At 46.0% G+C, this 27,357-nt stretch overlaps 1 protein-coding gene across 1 annotated transcript in view; it reads left to right on the forward strand.

The window, feature by feature from the left end:
• RHOJ (ras homolog family member J) overlaps positions 1-25,728 on the forward strand; it is a 66,697-nt gene extending 40,969 nt beyond the window's left edge. The window contains exons 2-5 of the mRNA XM_079963264.1: positions 15,776-15,834; positions 18,848-19,012; positions 21,199-21,294; positions 24,891-25,728. Coding sequence (XP_079819390.1) covers positions 15,776-15,834; positions 18,848-19,012; positions 21,199-21,294; positions 24,891-25,037 — 467 coding nt within the window. The 3' untranslated portion in view covers positions 25,038-25,728. The remainder of the gene's footprint in view (positions 1-15,775; positions 15,835-18,847; positions 19,013-21,198; positions 21,295-24,890) is intronic.
• Positions 25,729-27,357: the final 1,629 nt, after the last annotated feature.

The raw sequence follows: 27,357 nt of genomic DNA on the forward strand, positions 1-27,357 counted from the left end.
GGTCAGACTCATTTTCGTAGCTTCGAGAACACTGTCCAACCATCTCGTCCTCTGTCGTCCCCTTCTTCTTGTGCCCTCCATCTTCCCCAACATCAGGGTCTTTTCCAGGGAGTCTTCTCTTCTCGTGAGGTGGCCAAAGTATCGGAGCCTCAGCTTCACGATCTGTCCTTCCAGTGAGCACTCAGGGCTGATTTCCTTAAGAATGGAGAGGTTTAATCTTCTTGCAGTCCATGGGGCTCTCAAGAGTCTCCTCCAGCACCATAATTCAAAAGCATCGATTCTTCGGCAATCAGCCTTGTTTATGGTCCAGCTCTCACCATCTTCAAATATCATAGAATCATAGAATCATAGAATCATAGAGTTGGAAGAGACCACAAGGACCATCGAGTCCAACCCCCTGCCAAGCAGGAAACACCATCAGAGCACTCCTGACATATGGTTGTCAAGCCTCTGCTTAAAGACCTCCAAAGAAGGAGACTCCACCACACTCCTTGGCAGCAAATTCCACTGTCGAACAGCTCTTACTGTCACTTACTGTCTCTTACTGTCTCTTACTGTCACTTACTGTCACTTACTGTCTCTTACTGTCTCTTACTGTCACTGTCGAACAGCTCTTACTGTACTTGAGATAGTACTGTCTTACTATCTCAAGGGCTGTCACATGGAAGAGGGAATGAGTTTGTTTTCTCTTGCCCTGGAGGGCAGGACCTGAATCAATGGTCTCAAGTTACAAGAAAGGAGATTTCAACTAAACATTAGGAAGAACGTTCTGACAGTAAGAGGTGTTCAGCAGTGGAACAGACTCCCATGAGAAGTGGTGGCCTCTCCATCATTGAAAGTTTTTATGCAGAGGTTGGACAGCCATCTGTCATGGATGCTTTACTTGAAATTCCTGCATTGCAGGGGGCTGGACTAGATGTCCCTCAGGTTCCCTTCCAACTCTACGATTCTATGATCCAGTAGGCTATGCTTTTGTTCTTAACTCTGCAGAACCACTTCTTCTCCACCCAGGCCATAATGGCTATTAGAAGCTGTGCTGATGCATTCTAATTGTGTTTTATTTGTTTTGCTCTTCTTGGCCAAGAATATGCAATCGGAATACATGCAGCCCCAGCTACTGCTTCTTAACGGGGACCGATCCATCTCACTTTAAGGCTCTATCAATAGGACTGGAGACAGGTAGACAGACTTAAGGCTCAGCAGGTTTCCCTGCTAACAAAGCCACCTGGACCTTTGCCAGCAGCAAGGGAGGCAGGCAGACAGATCACCCCATACAGATCTGAACATGAAATGCTAGAGCGAATTATCTGCCTGTCCATCTATCCCAGGCCTGTCAAGCCCACAGCCCCAGAGGTATAGCACAGGGCTGCAGAAACAGGGATTTCCAAACACCTACTGCACTGAGCTTTCAGAGATACCGTGCAAATACACGGTCATGAGTCACGTGACCCGTGCAAGATCGTGGACCAGAGAGAGGGTGTTTTCAGGGCAAGATCTCAGCTCAAAATTGGGAGAGAGCAAGGCACCCCAAATGGGCCATTGACGGGGACCTTAACCCCATTTACTTGGGCATAAAGATGGAGGGGGAATTTGATCCAAATCACATTTAAAGAATATATGGGATGGTGTTCGGTTAAGTTTTACTCAGAGTAGAACCACTGACATTGTGGTTCGAGGACCCGATCCCCGCGTAGTGGAATGAAAACACAAGGACACGTGATATAAGGTTAATGGGCAAGAAAAGGCCACAACTTTATTGATTACAGCAAGTGAAAAGGTATTGGCTTAGGCATTGGATTATGTCAGCTGACTCCACCCCCTCAGAGAGGGGTGAGTCTAAAACAGGGGGGTTTATTCACCAGTAGGTGAAGCCTGTTGATGCTAATCCAACTATAAGCTCTCCCCTGATGTCACCGAGGGTCGTGCCATGGCCTCCCGCCACGCAGGCATCAGACAGAATACACGACCGCCGGATTCCTTTAACGGAATACCCAAAATTGAAGGTGCAGGCGATGGCACACCTAGCCCTTCGACACACCACAACACATTATTCCAATGCCTAACCTACCCACCAATACCAAGAAAGTTGTGACGGTCGCTACGAGGTAGGCGAAAAAACCAAAAAGCCTAATGCCAAATGGAAAAATTCCTACCAGCCCCCCCCCCCCCCCCGGACAACCAGGGCGACCAACCTAAGGTCCATAGCAAGGCCAAAAGAAAACTGAGACCCTGAGCTCTAAGGGAGTGGAGGGTGGGTGACTCGCGACGGGACGACGAAAAGTGAGGCCGGAAGGCTGGTGCCGCAGCATTTTAGGCTGCTAAACACGCCCCCTCGCAGCCACCTGGTTGGGTGCCTGCCCGTGGGCGTGGGCGCCAGCCAGGTGAGTGGGAGGCAGGGGGCTAATCATCATCACCATCATCATCTATTCTGATCATGCTATGAAAAGAATATGTGCTGCAACCAGTTCATAATTGTATTAAACTTCCTGCTTTCTTCTGTGATCGTGCAATTGTCCATTATTTCCCAGTCAGGAATTCTCCATTCAGAGCAGATAAAATAATAATAATAATAATAATAATAATAATAATAATAATAATAATAATAATAATGCATTTGCCACAATTCTTATTTCAAACAACAGAGTATCAAGTACATAACAAATATTCATCGTGTACATTGAGAAGGGAGGCCTGTAGCTGGCCCACATTTTCAACATGGAACAGAGAATGAGCAAAGATGCGTTTGTAACATCAGGCAGGAAAAACCATCTCCAGCCATTGATTTAAATCCCCAAAGCTCACAATGACCGGATATTAAAAACCAAAGGCCAACCCTTTCTTTTAACCTGAGCATGAGGGTATATTTACAGGAAATACTTTACTGTTATTGATTTCATTCACTATTTCCCATCGCAGTATTTCTGCCTGGCTGAAAAATGAGGAAAGGAGGGGTTTCACTGAGGCTTAGATCCTTGAAACAGGTCTCTTAACAAAAGCAGAGGCACCGTTGCTTTGCATACCCCTCTTTTGCACCCAGCTCATGGACTCAGGGGATGTATTTGAGTGGTGGGCACTTATGTTACCCCTACCAGATGATTTGTCCTTCCTCCTTCAGAGGTCTTCAGTAACTCCCTCAACCATTAATCATAAGGCTTGGGATGTATCTACACTCATGGTTTTTAACGTTAAGGAAGGGTTAAGGAACTCTGCAGTTCAGTTTACCCAATTTTTGTTTTGAACTATGGGGGGAAACCGCTGTGGTTGACATGTGCCCCAGACTCATTTGAAAAACAGCAAGAGTCTTGGGGTACTTGTAAGACTTAACATATTTATTATAGCATGAGCTTTTGTGAACAATCCATGCATCATGTTCTGATTACGTAGGACCCTGTCCTCAATGTTCTTACGTTATTACAAGTATACAAAGTATGTATCTTTAAAAATATATTGATTTATGAAATATACTCGGAGTCCTGCAGTGATTTCATGCTCTTTATTGCAGCTTGTAAAACAGTGATTAAATTGCCCCCCAAACCTCAGACTTTTATATACATTATTTACACAATGAGTGCCGTCTGATCGGCTGATTCTGCTTCCCTCCTGGAGCCTGATTGGTCTTCTCCTGCAGGCCAATCAGTTGTTGCATTCTAGGATCCTACCTGCCTATTGTTCAAGGATCCAAGCTTAGTACATAACAATTTATGATGAACTTTTCAGGTTTTATGGAAGCGACTATCATTTGTTATTATTTTTATCATAAGCTCAGCCAAATATAATATGTTTAAGCTGAAGAATGACAATGGGAGAGTGTGGTAGATCACTTCCAGTTTTTTATATTGTATGGTAGATCTCAGGCTACTTGTGCTTGGAAGATGCCTGCTCTAGGCCATGCATAATTCTATATACCTCTATGATGTGTCTGTTAGAATTCCTGCTCCGTGATTGCAGTCATGGGATTTTTGTCTATCATGTGACGGTGTATGTTTTGACTCCACAGAGTGGAAAGTGACGGAGACAGGATGTCTGTGTTACTGTGTTCCGTGAAGTGGGACTATTGTCCTTTGTTCTTTCTCTCTTTGCTGTCTGATGCTAGAGAGAGAGGGAGCCATGTTGCAGTGCTCTGTGTGTGTTTATATGTAAATAAAGTAGATTAGCCAAAATGCTGAGTTGCTGAGGTCTGTCACGCATGATGCGCAAACTCTGCGGATCCCTAAGTGTGCTGGTGTCAGTTGGCATCGGTCGCTGTGATGTTCGGGCAGAAGAAAGCTTTTGAAGCTCCCGAACAATCGACCAGGAGGGAGAGAACATGCCAGCCGGGCATGTGTCTCTGCCAGGTCCTACTCGAGTGTAGGCAGAACTCCTAACAGTGTCCCCATTGCATACCTTTTCTCCAAACTAAAAAGCCTTTTATCTGATGCTTCATCCACCCGATCTATCCGAGATGGTTGTGTGGTTGTGTTCCCCTCCTCTCCCATACTGCACATTTCCTTCCATACATGCTGTGCATTGTGCATTGCATTTGTCATTGTCGAAACTCACTTCCCTGTTCCCCACCCAAGCTCTGTGCTCTGTCAAGGCCATTTTGAATCCTGGCGTCTAATAGAGACATGGGTGGCAAGGAGCACTAACGTTGATGCGGACAAATCTGAACTATGAAATGAGGAGCTTAGCAGGGGTCATGGAACCTCATCTGAAATGGCCCTCGGTTTCGGAGGAGGCATAATTAAAAATGCCGTCTTCCCATCTTTCACATTGTGCAATGGCTGCAAACTTTAACCAGCCTAATTGACAGACACCAGGTTAATGAGCAGCAGCAATTTTTAATCGGCAGAGCTAAGCAGCAAGGGCGCAACTTGTTTATTTTTTGCTCTAATTGGTTTGGCTGTATTGCTATTTATTATTATTTTGGGTAATATTTAAGTGACATTCATCCAAGTTAATTTGAAATACATGTTTATTCTTTTAAAAGTTAATGATTAATCTACATGAAACTCTAATTGGTAATAGTATATTTATTTCGGTCAATGACCAGCAGAAAAGGTAGGAAGAAAACAGAATACATAAAACACAATATAATGCATCACATTCAATATTGAATATACAATAAAAACCATGTAGAAATGATATACTAAAATGATGAAGAGCAGTGTACAGTGTTAATAAATTTAAAATTAAACAAGATCTAACTGGTAGATAGTCTGCATAGACATGTAGAAACCTGCCTTTCAGTGGGGTGGAGAATTGATTCAGCTCACATTTAAAGGCAAAAATATATAATTTCCCCTTTCGAAAGCAAAATGAGAACCGAAACACAGCTATCTTTCAAAATTCACAGTTCCCTGAATTTTGCATTGCTCCAGTCATGTAATGTATGCAAAAAATGCATCAACTAAAGTGTTTGATAAAAGTAAGATTAAAAATTCACTCCATTAGGCAAAACTGCATATTAAAATGTGTATGTTCAGAGAAATTCACACAGAAATGCTGGTGAATTTTCATGAGGACTTAAAAAAACAACCCAAAAACCTGTGAACTAGTGTGGAGAACTGAACTGAAGATCGGAAAAATTAGAAACCAAAACTGACATATCTTTCCATCCCTACAAATCAGACCACTGGTCCTTCCAGCTCAGTAATGTCAACACTGACCGGCAGCATTTCTGCAGGGTTTTAGGCAAGAGCTTTTCCCAGCCCAATACAAAGCAAAAGGGCCAGCAATTGAACCTGTAACTTTCTTTGTGCAAAGCAGGATGCCCAACTCCCAAGAGACTGTGATCTCCTCACGGAGCAGAGTTCAGGTCAAAGTTGTTGAGCTTCTTCTTTGGGGGGAGACAGTGATCTACCACAGACGTCCAGTGATTTGCCGGTGGATCACGATCTACCTGTTGGACGTGCCTGTTCTAACACAAAGCCACAACTCTCCTCACCTGTCAGGGACTGTGCTGAGGAGCGCTGCGCTGAGGAGGAATGGTAGGAGCCTTCCCCTGCTCCTGAACCTTCCCAGAAGCAGGACGACAGTATAGATTTGGAAGAGTGGTTTGCAGAGGGGCATAGTTCAGAAGGCAGAAGCTGGGAAATACTGGGTGGGGAACAGCTAGGAGAAGAAACACTGGAAGAGAGAGGGTTAACAGATTCACAGTCATTGGACAGCATTCCTCCACCGCCCTCCCCAAAGTTGAGAAGAGCTCAGAAAGTCTCAGAACAGAAAGTGTAGAGGGTACAAGCTCAGATTACAAGACGTAGGAGTGACGAAGATTAATAGGGACGGAGGGGTATAAGCCTTTGCTGGGAGCACCGCCATTTCCTAGGGAGACATGTTCTTTTATCTCTCACTGTGATTATTAAAGAATCTAACTAGTAAGGCGTTCCTTTCATTTGATTTTCTTATTTACTGCCACGGGGGAGGAAGCTGAGTCCCCGCAGCCTGACATCACCTTACCTTTCTGCGTATTCATTTCTCAATTTAATCTATTGGTGACTCTGCATTAGCAATACCATTAGGTACCTTTTCAGTGCCCAGGTACAAGGGAAAAGAAATTCAGGGAGGTTTGGGCTGGGTCTACACTGAAGGTGCCCACTCAATTCAGAACGCTGATCATGCCGTGTTCTAAATTCCTACATGCATACTCTCCAACATTTCTCCGATGAAAACAGGGACACCAGGAAGCTTCTCCTACCATCCCTGACCATTGAGCATGCTGACCGGGACTGGTGGGAACTGTCACGCAACATATTGTGGGGCACCAGGCTGAGGGTAAGCTGTTCTACACTGCCTCTCCTTCTCCAAATGCTAGTCCAGCCTCCTTTAAAGGTAAAGGTAAAGGTACCCCTGCCCGTCAGGGCCAGTCATGACCGACTCTAGGGTTGCGCGCTCATCTCGCTCAAGAGGCCGGGAGCCGGCACTGTCCAAGGACACTTCCGGGTCACGTGGCCAGCGTGACAAAGCTGCATCTGGCGAGCCAGCACCAGCGCCGCACACAGAAACGCCGTTTACCTTTCCGCTAGAAAGCGGTCCCTATTTATCTACTTGCACTTAGGGTTGCTTTCAAACTGCTAGGTGGGCAGGAGCTGGGACCGAACGACGGGAGCTCACCCCGTTGCGCGGGGATTTGAACCGCCGACCTTTCGATCAGCAAGTCCTAGGCACTGTGGTTTAACCCACAGCGCCACCCACGGTCTCCTTTATGCAAAGGCAAAGCATGAAAGTGTTTGGTGCGAAAGAAGCTTTCAAAAGTCGAGGATGCCCTGGAGAGATGTCTGGAAAGAAGGGCACCTATTAGGCTCGGTGGAGCTGTCCTGCTCCAGAATAACGGAGAAAGCTTTAGCATGATTGATGCTTCTGAAAAGTAAGGAATAGTTTGGCAATCCTACTTACAAAGCAAGCCAAGAAATTAAGTTGCTCGTTGCCATTCCACTTTCCCGTTCGAGGGAGCTGAAATTAGAGATGGGCAAATGGCCCGCGCCGTGATTTGCGACGAATTTGGGGAAGGAAAGAAAACTGGTTCATTTGAAAAAGGTACTAGGGACTCCAACGTGGACTCGACTGCTGCATTAGGACCATTTAAGAGAGGCCTGGAGTCTTAGCTCCAAGACAATGACCTCATTGCCAGATGGCAAGGACATCAGGCCTTGGACACCAATTTATTTTTATTGCTCGGTTTCAGGGGCGGCCCATTGATGCATATCCCCCCGGGCGGCTTGCGGGGCTTAGAAAAATAAATGAACGCAATATGGGAAATGTGAAGGTATAACTATACACATCAGGAACATAGCATGAAACTTTGGCAGGGAGAATTAGTGCAATCAGCGAGTGGCTCAATAAAATTCAGCAGCAGTGAAAGGTTATAAAGAAAACAGGAAAGACCTATAGGAGGGTATCGCTGTGGCAGCTATGTTTGCCCTTCTGAGGGCTGTGTGGCTGCAGACCTGTGCCAGCAGTCTGACCTCAGTGGTCCTGCCTCTGTCATCATGTATTTGGCTTACCCTGTTGCTGCCATCTGCCCGTTATGGGGATAGAGGGTTCAGGGATGTCTTACCCATAAAGGCTAGTGGTGCGGGGCGCCGGGGCGCCAAGTTCTGGAGGGCGCCAGGGAAGAGGCGGAGGCTGGACGTGGCGCCTCTTGGCATCAGCTTGCCGCCCTCGCCCGCCTCTGCCATGCCGTGCCAAAGCAGCACAGCGCCCGAAGCCTCCGTCTGCCAGTGGCGTAGCGTGGGGGGTGCAGGGGGGGCCAGCCGCACCGGGCGCAACATTGGGGGGGGCGCACTCGCACTCGCAGCTCTCTGCCCCTACCTGGCTCACTCACTCTCTCTCACTGCAGTGTTGGCTGTGCGAATCGATCCGAGCTGCCGGGTCGCCGCCCACTGTGGAGGGGGAGGGTGCCAGGCGTGCGTTGCGGTGCGGAGCGGAGAGAGAGCGAGGGAGGGACTATCTGGGGGAGGGACAGTGCAGCGGCCACCCAGCGCAGCGCTGAGCGCGGGAGAGAACTACACCCGACCAGCCCAGGCAGCAGCAAGAAGAAGCTGGCAGTGGCGGCAGGTTAGGGGTTAGGGGTGCAAATTACTTGCCTTGCCCCGGGTGCTGACAACCCACGCTACGCCGCTGCCGTCTGCCATGGCCATCGTGGCGCAAAATGGCCAGCTGAGCCAGGAGGCGCTGCGTCCTGCCTCTGCCTCTTCCCCGCCAAAGGAGCCATTCTCCAGCCACTGCCTGCCTCCTGCAGCCCCACCAGCAGCCCCATCCTCCCTAAAAAAATCTCTGACAACTCTGAGAAATGAGGGGGGGTGCCGGAGGGAGCTTTGCACCACGGCACCGGATAAACTTAAGACGGCCCTGAGAGGGTTGGATTAGCTCTGTGCCTGCAGCATACGCTGCAAGTGACCCTATTTTCCAGGGACAGTCCCAGAATCACAGAAGCCACCCCAGTTTCTGATTTGATCCCGGAACATCCTGGTTTTCCTTTTTCCTCCCCTCCACATCTCGGAGAGCAATTAAAAGTGCTGTGAGGGTGTGTAGGTGCAAAACTGGAGTCCTGTTGATACTGAAAATAAAATTGTTGTGCCAAATGAAGGAAATGGTGAAGCTGGCAGGCAACTTCCTATGATTTTGAAGGGGAAAGGTCATCAATCCACTTTTAATTCTTTAATTGCAATGCTTCAGCAGCCAGCCATTTCTTAAGAAACACATGGAGTGTTTATTCCAATGAAGCCTTACACTTTCTACTCAAAAGTAAGTCCCACTGTATTCCATGGAACTTACTCCCAGGTAACTGGGTAAAGACTTTGCAGTTTACACGGCAATGCAAAACATTTTTACATGGAACTAAGTCACACTGAGTTCATTAGGATTTCCTCTCTGGTACGTTCCTGATTATTCTCAGAGTTTCCATTGTTAATTATTATTCTTATTATTATCAGTGCTTTTTTTCTGGGGGGTGGGCGCAGGGGTATGCATACCGCTGAACATTTTGTAAATCTCTGTACTTTTGTCCATTTACTGTATTTATTTTTCCTGATTTAAACTATAAAATGGTGGTTTTCTTGAGCCAAAATGAGAGTAGCCCTAAACATTTTTTTAAGGAAAAAAAGCACTGATTATTATTATTATTACCCTGGCAGGGACACAAGGCAGCTTACAGATAAAATATTGTTTCATTCCATTTATCTGTGGAAGGTGTACATGCTCCCTACCCTTGCATTTTTTTCTTTACAACAACCCTGTGAGGTAGATTCAGCTGAGAGGTTGCAATTGGCTCAATGTGTAGATGTGTATATGATGTCTATTTGTGCAGAGAGATCCGACGCAGGAGAAGCTTCCTGATACAGAATAGAATGTCTCTGTTCTCAGGGTCCCTTCCAATTTTATGATTCTCTGATGTTTTTTGTTCACTATCAATTGGTGTGTTATTTATTTTATGAACTAAATAATTAGATCCTTTTTTTTTACATGAGCTTTCCAAGTTCTGGGTCCTCTTTGGGTACTTTCCCAGCAGTCCTGATGCAGATCTTTTTAACTGGAGCTGACAGGAATAGAACCGACGACTTTCTGCATGCGAAGCACATGTTCTAACACAGTCGGGAAGGGGAATTTTGTTTCAAGTGGGAATTTTCACCCCTCGTCCCCTTCCTGCCAGGTCGGTTTGGAAGCAGGGAGAGGCCTGCAAATACTCGTCATGACTTTCTTCCATCCTCACGCACAAGCAGAAAGGAACCGCTCTCCTTTCCTGGGTTGTCAGGGGTTGCGGAAGCCAAGGCACACACTGCAGAAATCAAGGGGTTAAAATAATAAACACTTCCCACTTCAGAGAGGCCCATGTAAGCAACAGCTTGCCAGAGTGATGAAGCGGCTCTTCGAAATGCATCTTAGGCGGCGTTCTGCAAAGATATGGGAATATAAATCTAACCCTGTCAATCAGCGCCGTCCTCCGTGTTTTCACCAGGCCATATTCGGCTCCCACCTTGTACAAGAGAGGTTGTCAGAATGCTCTTGTTCTATTTATCTTCCTGACTTCGCCTCCCCTCGCTGCTTAAAGGACAGATTTGTTGTACATTGAATTCCTATTACCAGCTTGTCAACCTCCGGCAGATAAGGGTTTGGAAGAATCGTCCCCCGAGGGAAAAGGCTGTTCATTAACTGTCTGCCGGGGACTTTTGTGCATCTTTATCAGGAGCTGCTTGCGTTGGCCCTTGACTTAATAAATAGCCACAGAGCTGTCGATAGCAACTGGATTTCCTGACAGGCCAGAGGTAGTGGCAGATATGAAAATGATCAATCCGTCCTCTCAGCTGCTCTGTTGCCTTGCCAGATGCTTTCGCGTCTCACCAAGAGCCTCCAAAACTGCATGGGTGGGATCCAGCAATACCATATCATTCTACAGTGGGGGGGCCCAGGAAACAAGTGAAATGGACTTTTAATAATAAATTACACCCGGGAGGGGAGGAGTGGTGTTAAATGATAAATGAGATTAGTCAGGCAAAAAGAAATCAGCACCTGGTAGCTCATGCCACAGGTAGATGAACAGAGAGATCAAGCCTAATCCATCACAGTTATTATTTTTGCATGGAAGGAGAGTGGACTAGTTCTCTACCGACTTCCAGGCAAACTTCCAGATAGCTTCATTAGACAGGAAACCTGCTGAGCTGTCAATCTGCCTGCCTTCCTCTGGCTGTTATTGACGCAGCTTTAAAGTGAGATGGATGCAGCGCAGAATTCGGACCTCGTTATGGTGCAACGGTTAAAAGTTCTCGGTGCATTTTATTCGTTCGCCAGCAAAACCCCTGACTTTGTGATGGGCACCATGTTTTGTTGGGAGAAGGATCATTCTGCACGATGCTTTGAGCCCTGCCTGATTCTTGGGTTCCTGTATTGGTGGGGGAAGGGCAGGTTAGAAGATAAGAGAGCAAGCTTGCCCAACCAGTCCCTTTGTCTAGGCAACGATTGTGGCTGGCTAGTTAAGCACCAGGATTGTTGTTGTTTAGTCGTGTCCAACTCTTCGTGACTCCATGGACCAGAGCACACCAAGCACTCCTGTCTTGAAGTTTGGTCAAACTCTTGCTGGTAGCTTCGAGAACACTGTCCAACCATCTCGTCCTCTGTCGTCCCCTTCTCCTTGTGCCCTCCATCTTTCCCAACATCAGGGTCTTTTCCAGGGAGTCTTCTCTTCTCATGAGGTGGCCAAAGTATTGGAGCCTCAGCTTCACGATCTGTCCTTCCAGTGAGCACTCAGGGCTGATTTCCTTCAGAATGGATCGGTTTGATCTTCTTGCAGTTCGTGGGACTCTCAAGAGTCTCCTCTACCACCACAATTCAAAAGCATCAATTCTTCGGCGATCAACCTTCTTTATGGTCCAGCTCTCACTTCCATACATCACTACTGGGAAAACCATAGCTTTAACTATACGGACCTTTGTTGGCAAGGTGATGTCTCTGCTTTTTTAGATGCTGTCTAGGTTTGTCATTGCTTTTCTCCCAAGAAGCAGGCGTCTTTTAATTTCGTGGCTGCTGTCACCATCTGCAGTGATCATGGAGCCCAAGAAAGTAAAACCTCTCACTGGCTCCATTTCTTCCCCTTTTATTTGCCAGGAGGTGATGGGACCAGTTGCCATGTTCTTAGTTTTTTTGATGTTGAGCTTCAGACCATATTTTGCGCTCTCCTCTTTCACCCTCATTCTTTAATTCCTCCTCACTTACTGCCATCAAGGTTGTGTCATCTGCATATCTGAGGTTGTTGATATTTCTTCCAGCAATCTTAATTCCGGCTAGGGATTCATCCAGCCCAGCCTTTCGCATGATGAATTCTGCATATAAGTTAAATAAGCAGGGAGACAAAATGCAGCCTTGCCGTACTCCTTTCCCAATTTTGAACCAGTCAGTTGTTCCATATCCAGTTCTAACTGTAGCTTCTTGTCCCACATAGAGATTTCTCAGGAGACAGATGAGGTGATCAGGCACTCCCATTTCTTTAAGAACTTGCCATAGTTTGCTGTGGTCAACACAGTCAAAGGCTTTTGCATAGTCAATGAAACAGAAGTAGATGTCTTTCTGGGACTCTCTAGCTTTCTCCATAAACAAGCACCAGGATTAGCATATCCAAAGAAGTTGGGTGGGCAGAAGGAAAATAGCGAGATAGTGGGGTTGTGTGAGAGCTGAGCTGGAAGCAGAGACAGAGGCATGCTTGCTTTGTGCCAGGGGTGATGTCAGGGACTGGGCAGAAGAGGAATGGTGAAGTCTGCCTTCCCAGCTTGACCCTTCCAGGGAGGAGGAAGAGGAAGAGAGTTTAGATTTACAACAGGGGTTTGAGGGAGGTCACAGCTCAGAGGCAGATGAGGGGGGAAGTTGGGAAATCATGGGAGAGGAGGAAGAGGAAGCACCAGGGGGGCAACAGCTGACGGACACACTGTCTTTAGAAGGCATTTCAGAGCCCCTCCTCCCAGAACCCAGCGAGCCTTGAAAGTAGGAGAGCAAAGAGCTCAAAAACAGAGGGCATGTAGCAGCACCTGTAGGAGAGACGATGAGATTGATGAATGAGAAAGTGGGAGAGACGGGGGGGGGTGGAGATTCACTCGCACAACGCCATTATCCAAAAGGCTGGGTTCTATAGCCTCTCTGTGTAAAGACTGAAATAAAAAAGGACAGTAAGAAACGTTTCCTTGTCTTTATACTTTCCTGGGCAACCAGCCGGGAGCTGCTGACAGCATCTTGACAGGCACCAACTTGAATAAAATATTGTGGGGGCCCAGGTAAGCCCCGCCTCGCACAATCGATCACATGACGCAGTGCACACACACCATTTGAATGGGAATGCCCATCAACTTTGTGGGGAGCGGCCCCCACAAATACTTTCTTGCTGTGAGCCCCTCCATCTTAGGCTCAGGTTGTATATAAAAAGTTGAAGGGACCGCTGACCATTAGGTCCAGTCACAGACGACTCTGGGGTTGCGGCGCTCATCTCGCTTTATTGGCCGAGGGAGCCGGCGTACAGCTTCCGGGTCATGTGGCCAGCATGACTAAGCCGCTTCTGGCGAACCAGAGCAGTGCATGGAAACACCGTTTACCTTCCTGCCAGAGCAGTACCTATTTATCTACTTGCACTTTGACATGCTTTTGAACTACTAGGTTGGCAGGAGCTGGGACTGAGCAATGGGAGCTCACCCCGTCATGGGGATTCGAACCGCTGACCTTCTGATCGGCAAGTCCTAGGCTCTGTGGTTTAACCCACAGCGCCACCCACGTCCCCAGGTTGTATATATGTGCAAATAAATCCATATATCCACCAACTCCGCTGACCTTCATTCCATGGAAACCAAACTCCTGGTAAGCACCTGGAACTCATGAAGTCTCTCACTGCTCAGGGATTGGGGTGGCGTTTAGCTGTGCATAATGCGCAGACTGGGCACCAGCACCCAACAAATGGGGTGAATGTCAGAGGTCTGCCACTACTACCGTGTTGCTTCTAACTCACCTTTTCTCTAAACTAAAACATCCCAAACGCAGCAACCATTCCTCATAGAGGAAATAATTATCTTTGCTTTCCTCTCAGCCCACCCTCTTCCCATGATGCACTGGGGCCCCTTTGTGGGGGGGGGTGTTGAATTAGCCAGATGAATCATGTAACGTAAAGCAAGAGCAATTATTTATCTCTGGATCAGAGCAGGCTTGCTCTTGGCCACCACCTGAATGGGAGGCTGCTCAGAAGACTGTTTATACTTCCCTGGACTCCTGGGAGGAAGGACATAACACAAACTAAACAAGATTTTCACTAGATGAGTGTTGGGAGACATAAACACATAAAAGAATAGCCATGCTTTGTCCAAAACGAACTCCCATTGTTCTCACTGAGATGGTGGGTTCTGATGCAAGGACATGGTGGGTTCTGACGCAAGGACGCTGGACATTGCAAACTATCTTCCACTGGAAAGAAAGAAGATGAAGGGGGAAACGGATGCCGAATGTACCAAACCCAGACATAACCCAAACACTCCCTCAGTAGAGAAGAGTTGCAACCTAGATCTGGGGTCTTAGAGATGAGTACCCACCAGCCAGGGGTCTCTTCCTGACCCTGCGTAGCTTCCTTAGATCTCTTGCAACCCCGAAAGCACCAGCCTGGGAAGTTCATCTGCGCACTGGAGCTAGAATAACAAAAGATGAGCTAAGTGCAACAGATGTCTAATTTTGTTTGGTGGGTGCTTTTCTTCCACCTTCAAAACATCACACGAGTCTATTGTCATGCGAGGATCCCAACCAAATTTAAGCCTGAATCCATGCAGCTACTCTTCCTTTCATCCATCCGTCATCTTCCCTTCTTATCCTGTCTCCCTCTCTTGTCTCTTCCAGTATCAAAATTTAGGGTCCTGTGCTGTGGGTTAAACCACAGAGCCTAGGATTTGCCAATCAGAAGGTCGGCGGTTCGAATCCCTGTGACGGGGTGAGCTCCCGTTGCTCGGTCCCAGCTCCTGCCAACCTAGCAGTTCAAAAACATGTCAAAGTGCAAGTAGATAAATAGGTACCGCTCTGGCAGGAAGGTAAACGGCATTTCTGTGCGCTGCTCTGGTTCGCCAGAAGCGGCTTAGTCATGCTGGCCACATACCCAGAAGCTGTACGCCGGCTCCCTCGGCCAATAAAGCGAGATGAGCGCCGCAACCCCAGAGTTGGCCACGACTGGACCTAATGGTCAGGGGTCTCTTTACCTTTACCTAATGGGCAGGGATAGGTCTAATGTTACTCTACGTCAAGCTCTTATGCCAACCTTTTCTCTAAACCAGTGTTTCCCAAAGTGGGTGCTACCACCCCCTGGGGGGCGCTGGGACGATCCAGTGGGGCAGTAGTAGCCTCGGGTGCAATTGGGGGAGGGCGTTGAATAAAAGTAAGGGGGCGGTGGAAGCATAAAGAAAGAAGAATTTTAAAAACAACCATTCACACAACGTCTCCCCTGGATTTGGCAGTCATGCTGGAGGTGATGGGTTTTCCTGGGCTTGGCTGAACCCTTTTGGGTGAACCCAGGCCTGGGAACTGGTTCTCAGCTTGCCTGTCTATTTCACCAATGGCAGGGGGACTGTGGCACCGACCCCAACCCTCGAGCGGATTGGACTGAGCTGGCAGGATTTCTGGGGGGCACTGAGTAATTTCCACCCCCACCCCCGAAAAGGTGGTGGTAGACCAAATAAGTTTGGGAACCTCTGTTCCAAACTGAAAAAAAGCCCAAATTTTTCATGGGCCCTTATTCTGATCCAACCAGGTTCCGGTAATATATTTCTGTTTTCTCTTTTTTTTTTTTTTATAGTGACTGTGACAGTCGGAGGCAGACAGCATTTGCTTGGACTTTATGACACTGCAGGACAGGTAATCTACTGTCATTTCTGCACGTTATGTCTATCTTCGATGCCGCTGTTCTTCTCACAAAGAACATTTTGTGGTTCTTCTTTGTTCCTTAAGGCAGGCAAAAATGTAAGCTTTTCATTTTTGGTGACTTGCACAAGAGTTGCTTCATACATGCAGACACATGGTACAAAAAGCTTTGCAGCACTTTGAAGACTAACCAATTTATTATAACATACGTTTGATGATAAAAGACATCATAGGATTATGTTGCATTATATGATGTTCTAACTAATTTAGAGTTTGCATTGTGCATGTGATATTCATTTAAGAAATTAAAATGATATGAGAAAAAGAAAAACTAACAAATTTATTACAGCATAAGGTAGGGCTGCCATATTTCAAAAAGTGATAATCCGGGCACAAAAGTTGTTTAGATTTTTGGGGGGCAGAGTTATTTAGCTTTTTTGGTAGGAGCGAAAAGTTGTTGAGCAAAATTTTTGAGGAAAGATGGCAAAAACGACACTGCTGATATGGATTGCCATTTGTCCTGATTTTCATGATGCCGATTTCCGCACTGCTGCCGACTGCAGTATTCCTGGTATGTCTGGGAAATCCTGGACGTATGGCAACCCTAGCGTGAGGTTTCATGGACTAGAGTCTGCTTCATCAGATGCCTGTAACTTATGTCACATTGAAGTTGAAACTCTATATGCACGTAGGAAGCTGCCTAGTGCTGAGTCAGAACATTGATCCCTCTGGCTGAATATTGTCTACACTGACTGGCAGCAGCTGTCCAGAGTTTCAGGCAGGAGTGCATTTTCCAGCCCTTCTTGCAGACGCCAGGGTTTGAACCTGGGACTTTCTATATGCCAAGCAAATGCCCTAACACTGAGCTAGGGCCTCTGCCCCTTACTCTTACATATCTGAGAATAAGCCTTGCTGAATTACTTCTTAGCAAACGTGCATAGGATTGCACAGTACAGAAGCCTATCTTGGTTTTGCCAACTAAGCATGGCCACACCCCTGGAAATGATTATGCAATAATGCCAGCAGCTTACCATGAAAACAGGGTCATAACCCACCCCCTCCCCCAACATTTCTCCAATGAAAATAAAAAGGTAAATGGACCCCTGACCATTAGGTACAGTCGTGGCCGACTCTGGGGTTGCGGCGTTCATCTCGCTTTATTGGCCGAGGGAGCCGGCGTACAGCTTCCAAGTCATGTGGCCAGCATGACTAAGCTGCTTCTGGAGAACCAGAGCAGTGTATGGAAACACTGTTTACCTTCCCACCAGAGCAGTACCTATTTATCTACTTGCACTTTGACATGCTTTCAAACTGCTAGGTTGTCAGGAGCAGGGACCGAGCAACAGGAGCTCACCCCGTCGCGGGGATTCGAACCACCGACCTTCTGATCGGCAAGTCGTAGGCTCTGTGGTTTAACCCACAGCGCCACCCGCGTCCCTCCAATGAGAATAAGGACATCCTATTCCTTATCTTCCAACTTTTCTCAGATGAAAATAGAGACATCCCCTCTGGTGAAAATAAGGAAAAACGGGGTATTCCAGGATCAAATCAGAAACCGAGGCAGCTTCAGTAAATTGGGGACTGTCCCTGGAAAATAGGGACACTTGGAGGGCCGGCAGGGGCCTCTGTCTCGCCTCCCCATCTCCCCTGGGATTTTGCCCTCGGCACAAGAGTCCAAGTGAATTACCCAACCTAGTGTCATGACAGCCAATTATCTCAGAGTCAAGCGTTGATGTCGCATTCCATGTCTCCAGCTCTCTTTCTGACATTCTTAATGGTGCCCCAAGCTTCACCTCTCCAAAGCAAACATTGTTCGGAAACTCAAAAGGCTTTGTTGTGAACCTTCTTGCGAGAATCTAGTGCCATCTCGTGGTCACTCTAAGCTATCTGTTTTGCAGTTCGCCACATCAAAAAGTGTACGATAAAGAATCCCTGACAGATGGCCATCCAACTTATGTTAATAATAATAATAATAATAATAATAATTTATTTAAAAAATTCCATGAGAAAATAAAGGAAAAGGAAAAGAACAAAACAAAAAGAAAAATTAAAGAAAAATACTTGGAATTGTGATACAATATGGAATACAGGTATATAAGTAATACAGTTATTACAACGAATGAAAAATTACTAATTTGTACATTGCCAGCATTGTCATATTTTCTATCCATCGCTCAAAGAGGGCCATGGTTTTATCTTTCCAATGAATCAATATCAGTCTTTTGGCAGACAGTCAAACCCCACAGTTGGTATATGGTTTAAAATAATCTCACCGCCTGAGAATTTTACATCTTCCCCCCAAAGCAGGGCTTTTTCTAAGAGAACAAGGGAGGCATTCACGGCAAGTTCTAGATTAGAAAAATAGCACTGCCCCAAAGTAGTATTTATTTCAAACAGCTCTTGCTGTCAGAAACTTCTTCTTAATGTTTAGTGAACTGCATGCTCCTGGCCTTGAAAGATAATAAGAAAACACCTAGGCAACTCAATAAATTTTGACTTTATCACTTGCAAAAACGGTTGTGTGGATGCTTAAAAGGTAAAGGTAAAGGTACCCCTGCCCGTACGGGCCAGTCTTGACAGACTCTGGGGTTGTGCACCCATCTCACTTAAGAGGCCAGGGGCCAGCGCTGTCCGGAGACACTTCCGGGTCACGTGGCCAGCGTGACATCGCTGCTCTGGCCAGAGCCAGAGCCAGAGCCGCACACGGAAACGCCGTTTACCTTCCCGCTGGTAAGCGGTCCCTATTTATCTACTTGCACCCGGAGGTGCTTTTGAACTGCTAGGTTGGCAGGCGCTGGGCCCGAACGACGGGAGCGCACCCCGCCGCAGGGATTCGAACCGCCGACCTTTCGATCGGCAAGTCCTAGGCGCTGAGGCTTTAACTCACAGCGGATGCTTAGAATCAAAGAATTGGGAGGAATCGGAAAGGACATCTAGTTTGCTGCTCCAAATAACCATTTCACTGCTGTTGTAATGCTCTCATTTAAATTCTTTTGCTGTCTGGCAGGAGGACTACAACCAGCTCAGGCCTCTCTCTTACCCCAACACGGACGTGTTTTTGATCTGTTTCTCCGTGGTGAACCCTGCCTCGTACCACAACGTCCAGGAGGAATGGGTGCCGGAACTGAAAGTCTGCATGCCCCATGTGCCTTATGTTCTGATAGGAACACAGGTAAAGGATGGCTGGGGAGTCTGCAAAACACTGGTCTCTGGTGTGTTCATGCCAACTCAGCCAACTGGAAAAGCTCAGTCGGTAGAACATGAGGGTCGTCGGTTCGAATCCCATGTTGGGTGAAAGATTCCCGCATTGCAGGGGGCTGGACTAGGTCCAGTGTGGTGTAGTGGTTAAGAGCAGTGGACTCATAATCTGGTGAACCGGGTTCACATCTCTGCTCCTCCACATGCAGCTGCTGGGTGACCTTGGGCTAGTCCATAGCTGTCAACTTACAAATTTGAAAATAAGGGACCAGCAGCCTCGAAAATAAGAGATCAGCAGAAAATAAGAGATAAGGGATTTTTCGGACACAGGTATGTTCAGCTTCTGAGCCCCTCCGAGCCAAAGGCAGAAAGCCCAGCCAGCAGCCAAACGAAGCTTCAAGCGTTGGTTCCCACAGCGCAGCAACCCAGCAAAGGGGATGCAGCAAGGAATACCACTGTCACCTCTCTGCTGGGAAGCGCTGAGCAAAGGCGAGTCCCAAGGCAACGCAGCCAATTTGATCGGCACAAGGCATGCAAGCGCCACCCCCCAGTCGTTCTTAGACTCCTTATTGGTTGAGCAACGCAGCCAAGCAACACAATTGGAGCCTTCCTCCTCTCTGGCCAGCAAGGAGGGAGGGAGGGAGGGAGAGGAGCTGCTTCCTTTAAAACCTGGGAAATTTAAGGTACATCATCAATAAGGGGCAGCAGCAGGACACAGCGCTGGGATAAGGGAGTTTCCCGCCAAATAAGGGACAGTTGACAGCTATGGGCTAGTCACACTTCTCTGAAGTCTCTCAGCCTCACTCACCTCACAGAGTGTTTGTTGTGGGGGAGGAAGGGAAAGGAGAATGTTAGCGGCTTTGAGACTCCTTCAGGTAGTGATAAAGGGGGATATCAAATCCAAATTCTTCTTCTTCTTCTTCTTCTTCTTCTTCTTCTTCTTCTTCTTCTTCTTCTTCAGCTCTCCGATTCTACAATTGCAGCTGCCACATGATACTCTCACTTTGTGACCATTACAATGCCAAATAGTGTGATGATGGGCGGACAGATAGGACTAGGCAGAAGGTTCTTGCTCAGTGAGGGATGCCATAGCTGTGAACAAACCTTTAACTTTGGGGGGGGGGGATAGACTAACATCTTTATTGAAAGTTCAAAAATACGTAACTATATGTGTGCCAAGAGACGCAAACAGAAAAGAGAAAATGAAAGAAAGAAACAGAAAGGCAGAAGGGGAAACAAAGAGGGGGGAGCCCAAAGCTGTATATTTTACAAGGTTGTTAATTGTACTTCACCAGATCTGAACCTATTGCAGTATTTGTAAGAATGGATTCCAAATATCATTGAATTTGTCCATCGCGAGTCTGCATTTATATGCAAGTTGTTCACATGTTCCGAGCTTGTATGTGTAAGTCTTCAATGCCCTCGTAGAAGGGAGCCGCATTTTTATTATTCCAATTCATCAATAACAGTCTTTTTGCCGTGGTAAGGGCACAGAGAGTCCACTCTTATTGTCCTTTTGTAAGGTTCCATGTGCTCTGTATATAATTCAAGAGGATATTTTGCTCTGTAAATTACCTCTGTAAGGTTGCTCTGTACAGTTCTGTTGATAAACAGTTAAAGGTAAAGGTAAAGGAACCCTGACCATTAGGTCCTTTTATGGCCGACTCTAGGGTTGCAGCGCTCATCTTGCTTTATTGGCCGAGGGAGCCGGCGTTTGTCTGCAGACAGCTTCCAGGTCATGTGGCCAGCATGACTAAGCCACTTCTGGTGAACCAGAGCAGTGCACAGAAACGCTGTTTACCTTCCCGCCAGAGCGGTACCTATTTATCTACTTGCACTTTGACGTGCTTTCAAACTGCTAGGTTAGCAGGAGCAGGGACTGAACAATGGGAGCTCACCCCGCCATGGGGATTCGAACCGCCGACCTTCTGATTGGCAAGTCCTAGGCTCTGTGGTTTAACCCACAGCGCCACCCGCATCCCTATCTATAGTTTCAGTTACCTTCTGCCAAAACATCTTTCAATATAGGACAATGAAAAAACACTTTTTTTGAGAAGCATTATCTCTGTTGCATCTCCTACAGTTAGAGACCTTAGATAGCCCTTTTTTCTTTTCTTTTTTGAACAAGCCTTAAACTTTACGTCTGCTTTAAACTCCTAGATTGACCTACGAGATGATCCAAAAACCTTGACTCGATTGCTCTACATGAAGGAGAAGCCCCTGTCTTACGAACATGGCATCAAACTGGCTAAAGAGGTACTGTTGCTCCCGTTAAACCCAAGAGCCAAGACGCCGCATGCAAGGGCATGAAAATCATGCATATCTTGACTGATTGAGCCAGGATTTGATCAGGCAAACTAGACCTACACCTGATTTGGGCCCTGTACCTTCCTTGTTGGGACGCAGGTGGCGCTGTGGGTTAAAGCCTCAGCGCCTAGGGCTTGCCGATCGAAAGGTCGGCGGTTCGAATCCCTGCGGCGGGGTGCGCTCCCGCTGCTCGGTCCCAGCGCCTGCCAACCTAGCAGTTCGAAAGCACCTCCGGGTGCAAGTAGATAAATAGGGACCGCTTACCAGCGGGAAGGTAAACGGCGTTTCCGTGTGCGGCTCTGGCTTGCCAGAGCAGCGATGTCACGCTGGCCACGTGACCCGGAAGTGTCTCCGGACAGCGCTGGCCCCTGGCCTCTTAAGTGAGATGGGCGCACAACCCCAGAGTCTGTCAAGACTGGCCCGTACGGGCAGGGGTACCTTTACTTTACTTTACTTTACCTTCCTTGTAAACTAAGCCAGGCTCATTGTTGTTGTATATATAGTATGTATGTATTTTCCGTATTTTTCGCTCCATAAGACGCACCTGACCATAAGACACACGTAGTTTTTAGAGGAGGAAAACATGGGGGGAAAATATTCTGAATGAAGGGGAGACATGGCTTCCGTCTGTCCTCCACGGCTCGCTTTAAAGCAGCAAAGCGGACAGGAGCCGCTTACACGTCCCTCCTCCACACAGCTTTCGCTTCATAAGACACACAGACATTTCCCCTTACTTTTTAGGAGGAAAAAAATGTCTTTTTTTAAAAAAAAAATTATTAAGGATTTTGTTAATACAATAAAGAAAGAAAAAAGAAAAGACAGAATAAACAAAAAAGAAACAAAGAGTAAAACATACATGAAATTATACATGTTGTAATAGCCATCTTTTCTTCATTTTTTTTTCCTTTTGGACTTCCTCACGTCTCTCGCTCCTACTTTCCAGGTTAATAAAACTTTAGCCAGCAACTTATCACCTTATTTTCATTCTTATTATACAGAATTCCCATATTTTATCCATAACTTTGAATATTTTTGTCAAAATCCTAAATGCCAAATTTTAAAATAGTAGTTATTCAAAATGTATTACTCTCATACAATTCACTCATTCTCGTAGTCTTTTCAACTATCTTTATGGTGCCCTGTTGTTTTCGAATCTCTCATCCTTCTTAACACTCATATAGTTTACAATGTTTTTGTAAATAGTCCTTAAATTTCTTCCAATCCTCCTCCACTGCTTCTTCTCCCAGGTCCCGGATTCCGCCAGTCATTTCTGCCAGCTCCATGTAGTCCATCAGTTGCATCTGCCATTCTTCCAGGGTGGGCAAATCTTGAGTTTTCCAATATTTAGCTACGAGTATCCTTGCTGCTGTTGTTGCATACATAAAAAATGTTCGGTCATTCTTTAACACCCTCTGGCCAACAATGCCCAAAAGGAAGGCCTCTGGTTTCTTAGGGAAGGTATACTTAAATACCTTTTTCAACTCATTATATATCATTTCCCAGAAGACCTTAACCCTAGGGCAAGTCCACCAGAGGTGGAAGAACGTTCCTTCAGTTTCCTTACATTTCCAACACTTATTGTCTGACAGGTGATATATTTTTGCTAGCTTGACTGGGGTCATGTACCACCTGTATATCATTTTCATAATGTTTTCTTTCAAGGCATTACATGCCGTAAACTTCATACCGGTGGTCCATAACTTTTCCCAGTCAGCAAACATGATGTTATACCCAATGTCCTGTGCCCACTTTATCATAGCTGATTTAACCGTTTCATCCTGTGTATTCCACCTCAGCAACAAGTTATACATTCTTGAAAGTACCTTAGTCTTAGGTTCTAACAGTTCTGTTTCCAGTTTCGATTTTTCCACCTGGAATCCTAACTTTTTATCCAATTTAAAAGCCTCTTTAATCTGAGCATAATGTAACCAATCTCGCACTTTATCTTTTAGTTTCTCCATACTCTGCAATCTCCAATTGTCTCCATCTCTTTCTAATATTTCCCAATACTTCGGCCAGAAAAAAATGTGTCTTGTGGAGCAAAAAATACGGTTTTTTCCCCAGTCCAGGACTCAAGGCAGCTCACACAGATAAAACAGAGCCATCTAAAAACCTAGAAAAGACTATCGTTACAATACAAGTTCTTCATAAGTGCCTATACATGCAGATTTTACTTCCACTCTGTCCATATGAGAAGTCCACAGAAGAGGGGAAAGGATGTTTGATGGCCTTAGGTCAAATAGAACCTCCATGTCCATGGATAGTCTACCTGTGAATACCCATTGCTGGGGAGCAATGGCAGAATATAGATATTTGTCTTCATGCTCTGCTTGAAGGCTACTCCTAGAGGTACCTAGTTTAGCCGCCATGGGATACAGGATGTTGGCCTAGGAAGCAAGCTAAAGAATAGGTGATAGATATAGATAGATAGATAGATAGATAGATAGATAGATAGATAGATGATAGATTGAATTATATGCTCTTATATGCCCCAGCCACTCTGGGAGGCTTCCAGAAAATCATAAAACAACAGTAAAACATCTTAGATAGCTTTAGACAAATTCTTGGAGGAAGACAGAGGACTCTTCTTTCGGCCAACATAGTCAAATGGAACCTCCTTGTCTGGGGGCACTCTACCTTTCAATACCCAGAGCAGGGTCAGCAACCTTTTTCAGCCGTGGGCTGGTCCACCATCCCTCAGACCACGTGGTGGGCTGGACGATATTTTTTTTTGGGGGGGGGGATGAATAAATTCCTATGCTCCACAAATAACCAAGAGATGCATTTTAAATAAAAGCACGCATTCTACTCATGTAAAAACATGCTGATTCCTGGACCGTCCTTGGGCTGGATTGACAAGGCAATTGGGCCACATCTGGGCCACGGGCCTTAGGTTGCCTACCCCTGACCCAGAGGTTTTGTTTTTTGTTTTTTGTTTGTTTGTTTTTTAATATTAATTTTTATTAAATTTTTTAACATATCATTTTCAACAATAATTAAACATACTTTTATATCTTATACAATTTTTGACTTCCATCAATCACATCTGAAAATTTTTCAATCTGTTCACTTAATTTACATTTCTTACTTTCACTATTACATTTAAATTTCATAACTAATATCTCTATTCTTTCTCTACTTTGCAGTATTTCACATATTTCTCCTTACAAAACCTCTTGCAGTCCTACTGGCGTAATTTGTTGATTACAATTGCTCTTCGAATAGTTTGTATATTTCTTCCAATCTTCTGTAAGTCTCTGGTCCCGCAGGTTTCGAATCCTTCCTGTCATTTTATCCAATTCTGTAGTCCATTAATTTCGTCTGCCCTTCTTCTTTCGTCGAAATTTCTTCTTGCTTCCATTTCTGGGCTAACAATACTCTTGCCGCTGTTGTTGCATATAAAAATAATTTAACGTCTTGTCTATTAATGTCCTCACCTATAATACGGAGTAAAAATGCTTCTGGGTTTTTTTATGACCCAGAGGTTATTTTCTTGCCACCTTCGCTCAGGCCTGTCTGTCTCTCTCTTTTTTTATTCTTTCTAGATCGGCGCCCAGTGTTACCTGGAGTGCTCAGCCTTGACTCAGAAAGGCCTGAAGGCCGTCTTTGATGAAGCGATACTCACCATATTCAACCCCAAGAAGAAAAAGAAACCATGCTCTGAATGCGGCAGCTGCTGTCGAGTTGTATGACGATGACCGGAATATTGGAACGGAGTTGGGCTGGTGTTTGGCCAGTCTTCCCATCCCATAATTTCACACCTGCACAAAAGATCGAAGGACATGACCAGGAAGGAGGCATCTTCAAAGGGAGATCTTCCCCGTCTGTGATTCCTCCTAAGCTTGCGCCTTCTCATATCTTACCTGCTTTTTTCTAACCGCTGCAGAGCTGTAGATACAAGCAGCTGGTCCATATTGTGGTCACTTCACCTCAGGCAAAGCTAGCTGATAAAGTAAAGCAGCTGAGAGAACTCTTCCTGCGGTGTCAGGATCCGGAAAAAAACCGTGAAAAGATCTCAAAGGATCCTGCAGCAAAACTGAGAGAATCTCTAGATTCAGTAATTTGTAGCCTTCAGCAACAACGAATGAATTGATTTGTTCCGGTATGAATATTCAATCACAACCTTGCCACAAAAGCTAAATAAGGCAGGCAAATAACTCTTCCAGAGTTGACCGTGGTTAAGATATTGATGCAACATTAGAGATCCTGTTTTAATCTGCTTTTTTATGAATATTCCCCGTTTCGAAAAGAGCCTCATTTCTTGGGGAGGAGGGAAACGATGTGGTATCAAACTGACATTTACTGTATTTTGTCTCCCTTTTTATATATTGAGCATTATCCAACTAGAGAGCCATCAAAATGTATTGTCATTTTACCCTTGGGTATCTGGGATTTTATTTTATTTTTTACTAAATTGAGTACCACACAAATGAATTTTCTTGCTTGCAAATGGCTATAGCCAGGGTCTGGAAGGAGCTGCATGTATATTCTGAATGCAGACCTAGTTCTCTCTTCACCCAGTTGTTCTCGCTGTTGTTTTAAGATGTAGGATCCCAGAGCTGCTGGGTTGGAAGGGACCTCAGCGGTCATCTAGTCCAAGGCAGGAAATTCTAAACTGCTCATTGAACAACCTCCGAAAGGATATCATAAAGTTGAGGAAGGTTCAGAAAATGGTAATGGAAGTGATAAATGGGATGACCAACTCCCCTATGAGGAAAGGTTATAGCATTGGCTGTTTATTTTTTGGTTTAGAGAAAAGGTGAGTGAGAAGCAACACAATAGAAATGTATAAAATCATAAAGTGGGAGTACAGAAACGGTTTTTCTCCCCCTTTCTCCTATCACAATGAAGATGAATCTTGGAAGATTCAGGACAGATAAAAGAAAGTGCTTCATCACATAGCACCTGGAGGCCTGGAGAGACTGCAGGCAGTGTGGTGCAGTGGTTAGAGTGTTGGACTAGGACCTGGGAGTCCAGGGTTCAAATCCCCCCTCAGCCGTGAAGCTTGCTGGGTGGCCTTGGGCTGGTCACTGTCTTTCAACCTAACCTACCTCACAGGGTTGTTGCGAGGATAAGATGTGGGGAGACCAAGCAGGTTTGCCACGATGAGCTCCTAATAATAATAATAATAATAATTTATTATTTATACCCCGCCCATCTGGCTGGGTTTCCCCAGCCACTCTGGGCGGCTTCCAACAGAACACCAAAATACAATAACCTATTAAACATTAAAAGCTTCCCTAAACAGGGCTGCCTTCAGATGTCTTCTAAAAGTTTGGTAGTTATTTTTCTCCTTGACATCTGGTGGGAGGGTGTTCCACAGGGAGGGCGCCACTACCGAGAAGGCCCTCTGCCTGGTTCCCTGTAACTTGACTTCTCACAGTGAGGGAACCGCCAGAAGGCCCTCGGCGCTGGACCTCAGTGTCCAGGCAGAATGATGGGGGTGGAGACGGTCCTTCAGGTATACTGGACCGAGGCCGTTTAGGGCTTTAAAGGTTAGGGCTTGGAAGAAAGGTGGGATGGAGACGTAATAACAAATGATAACAATCAAATAGTTAAGCTATGGAATGCATGCCGGCTGTGTGTGATGACGGCTACCGACTTTGTTGGTTTTAAAAGGGGATTAGATAAATATCAATGGGAGCCAGTGTGGTGTAGTGGTTAAGAGCGGTGCACTAGTAATCTGGTGAACCGGGTTCGCGTCTCCGCTCCTCCACATGCAGCTGCTGGGTGACCTTGGGCCAGTCACACTTCTCTGAAGTCTCTCAGCCCCACTCACCTCACAGAGTGTTTGTTGTGGGGGAGGAAGGGAAAGGAGAATGTTAGCCGCTTTGAGACGCCTTCGGGTAGTGATAAAGCGGGATATCAAATCCAAACTCTTCTTCTTCTAGCACAATGACTGTCTTCTGCCTCCACAGTTCTGAATACTAGTTGCCAGAAACCATGGAGAGTGCGCACTAGGGCCCTGCTTGTGCATGTTTTCCATGGGCATCTAGTTGGCCATGTTGAGAA

This window comes from Podarcis cretensis (assembly GCF_951804945.1).
Source record: "Podarcis cretensis genome assembly, chromosome: 1".
NCBI classification, from domain to species: Eukaryota; Metazoa; Chordata; class Lepidosauria; order Squamata; family Lacertidae; genus Podarcis; species Podarcis cretensis.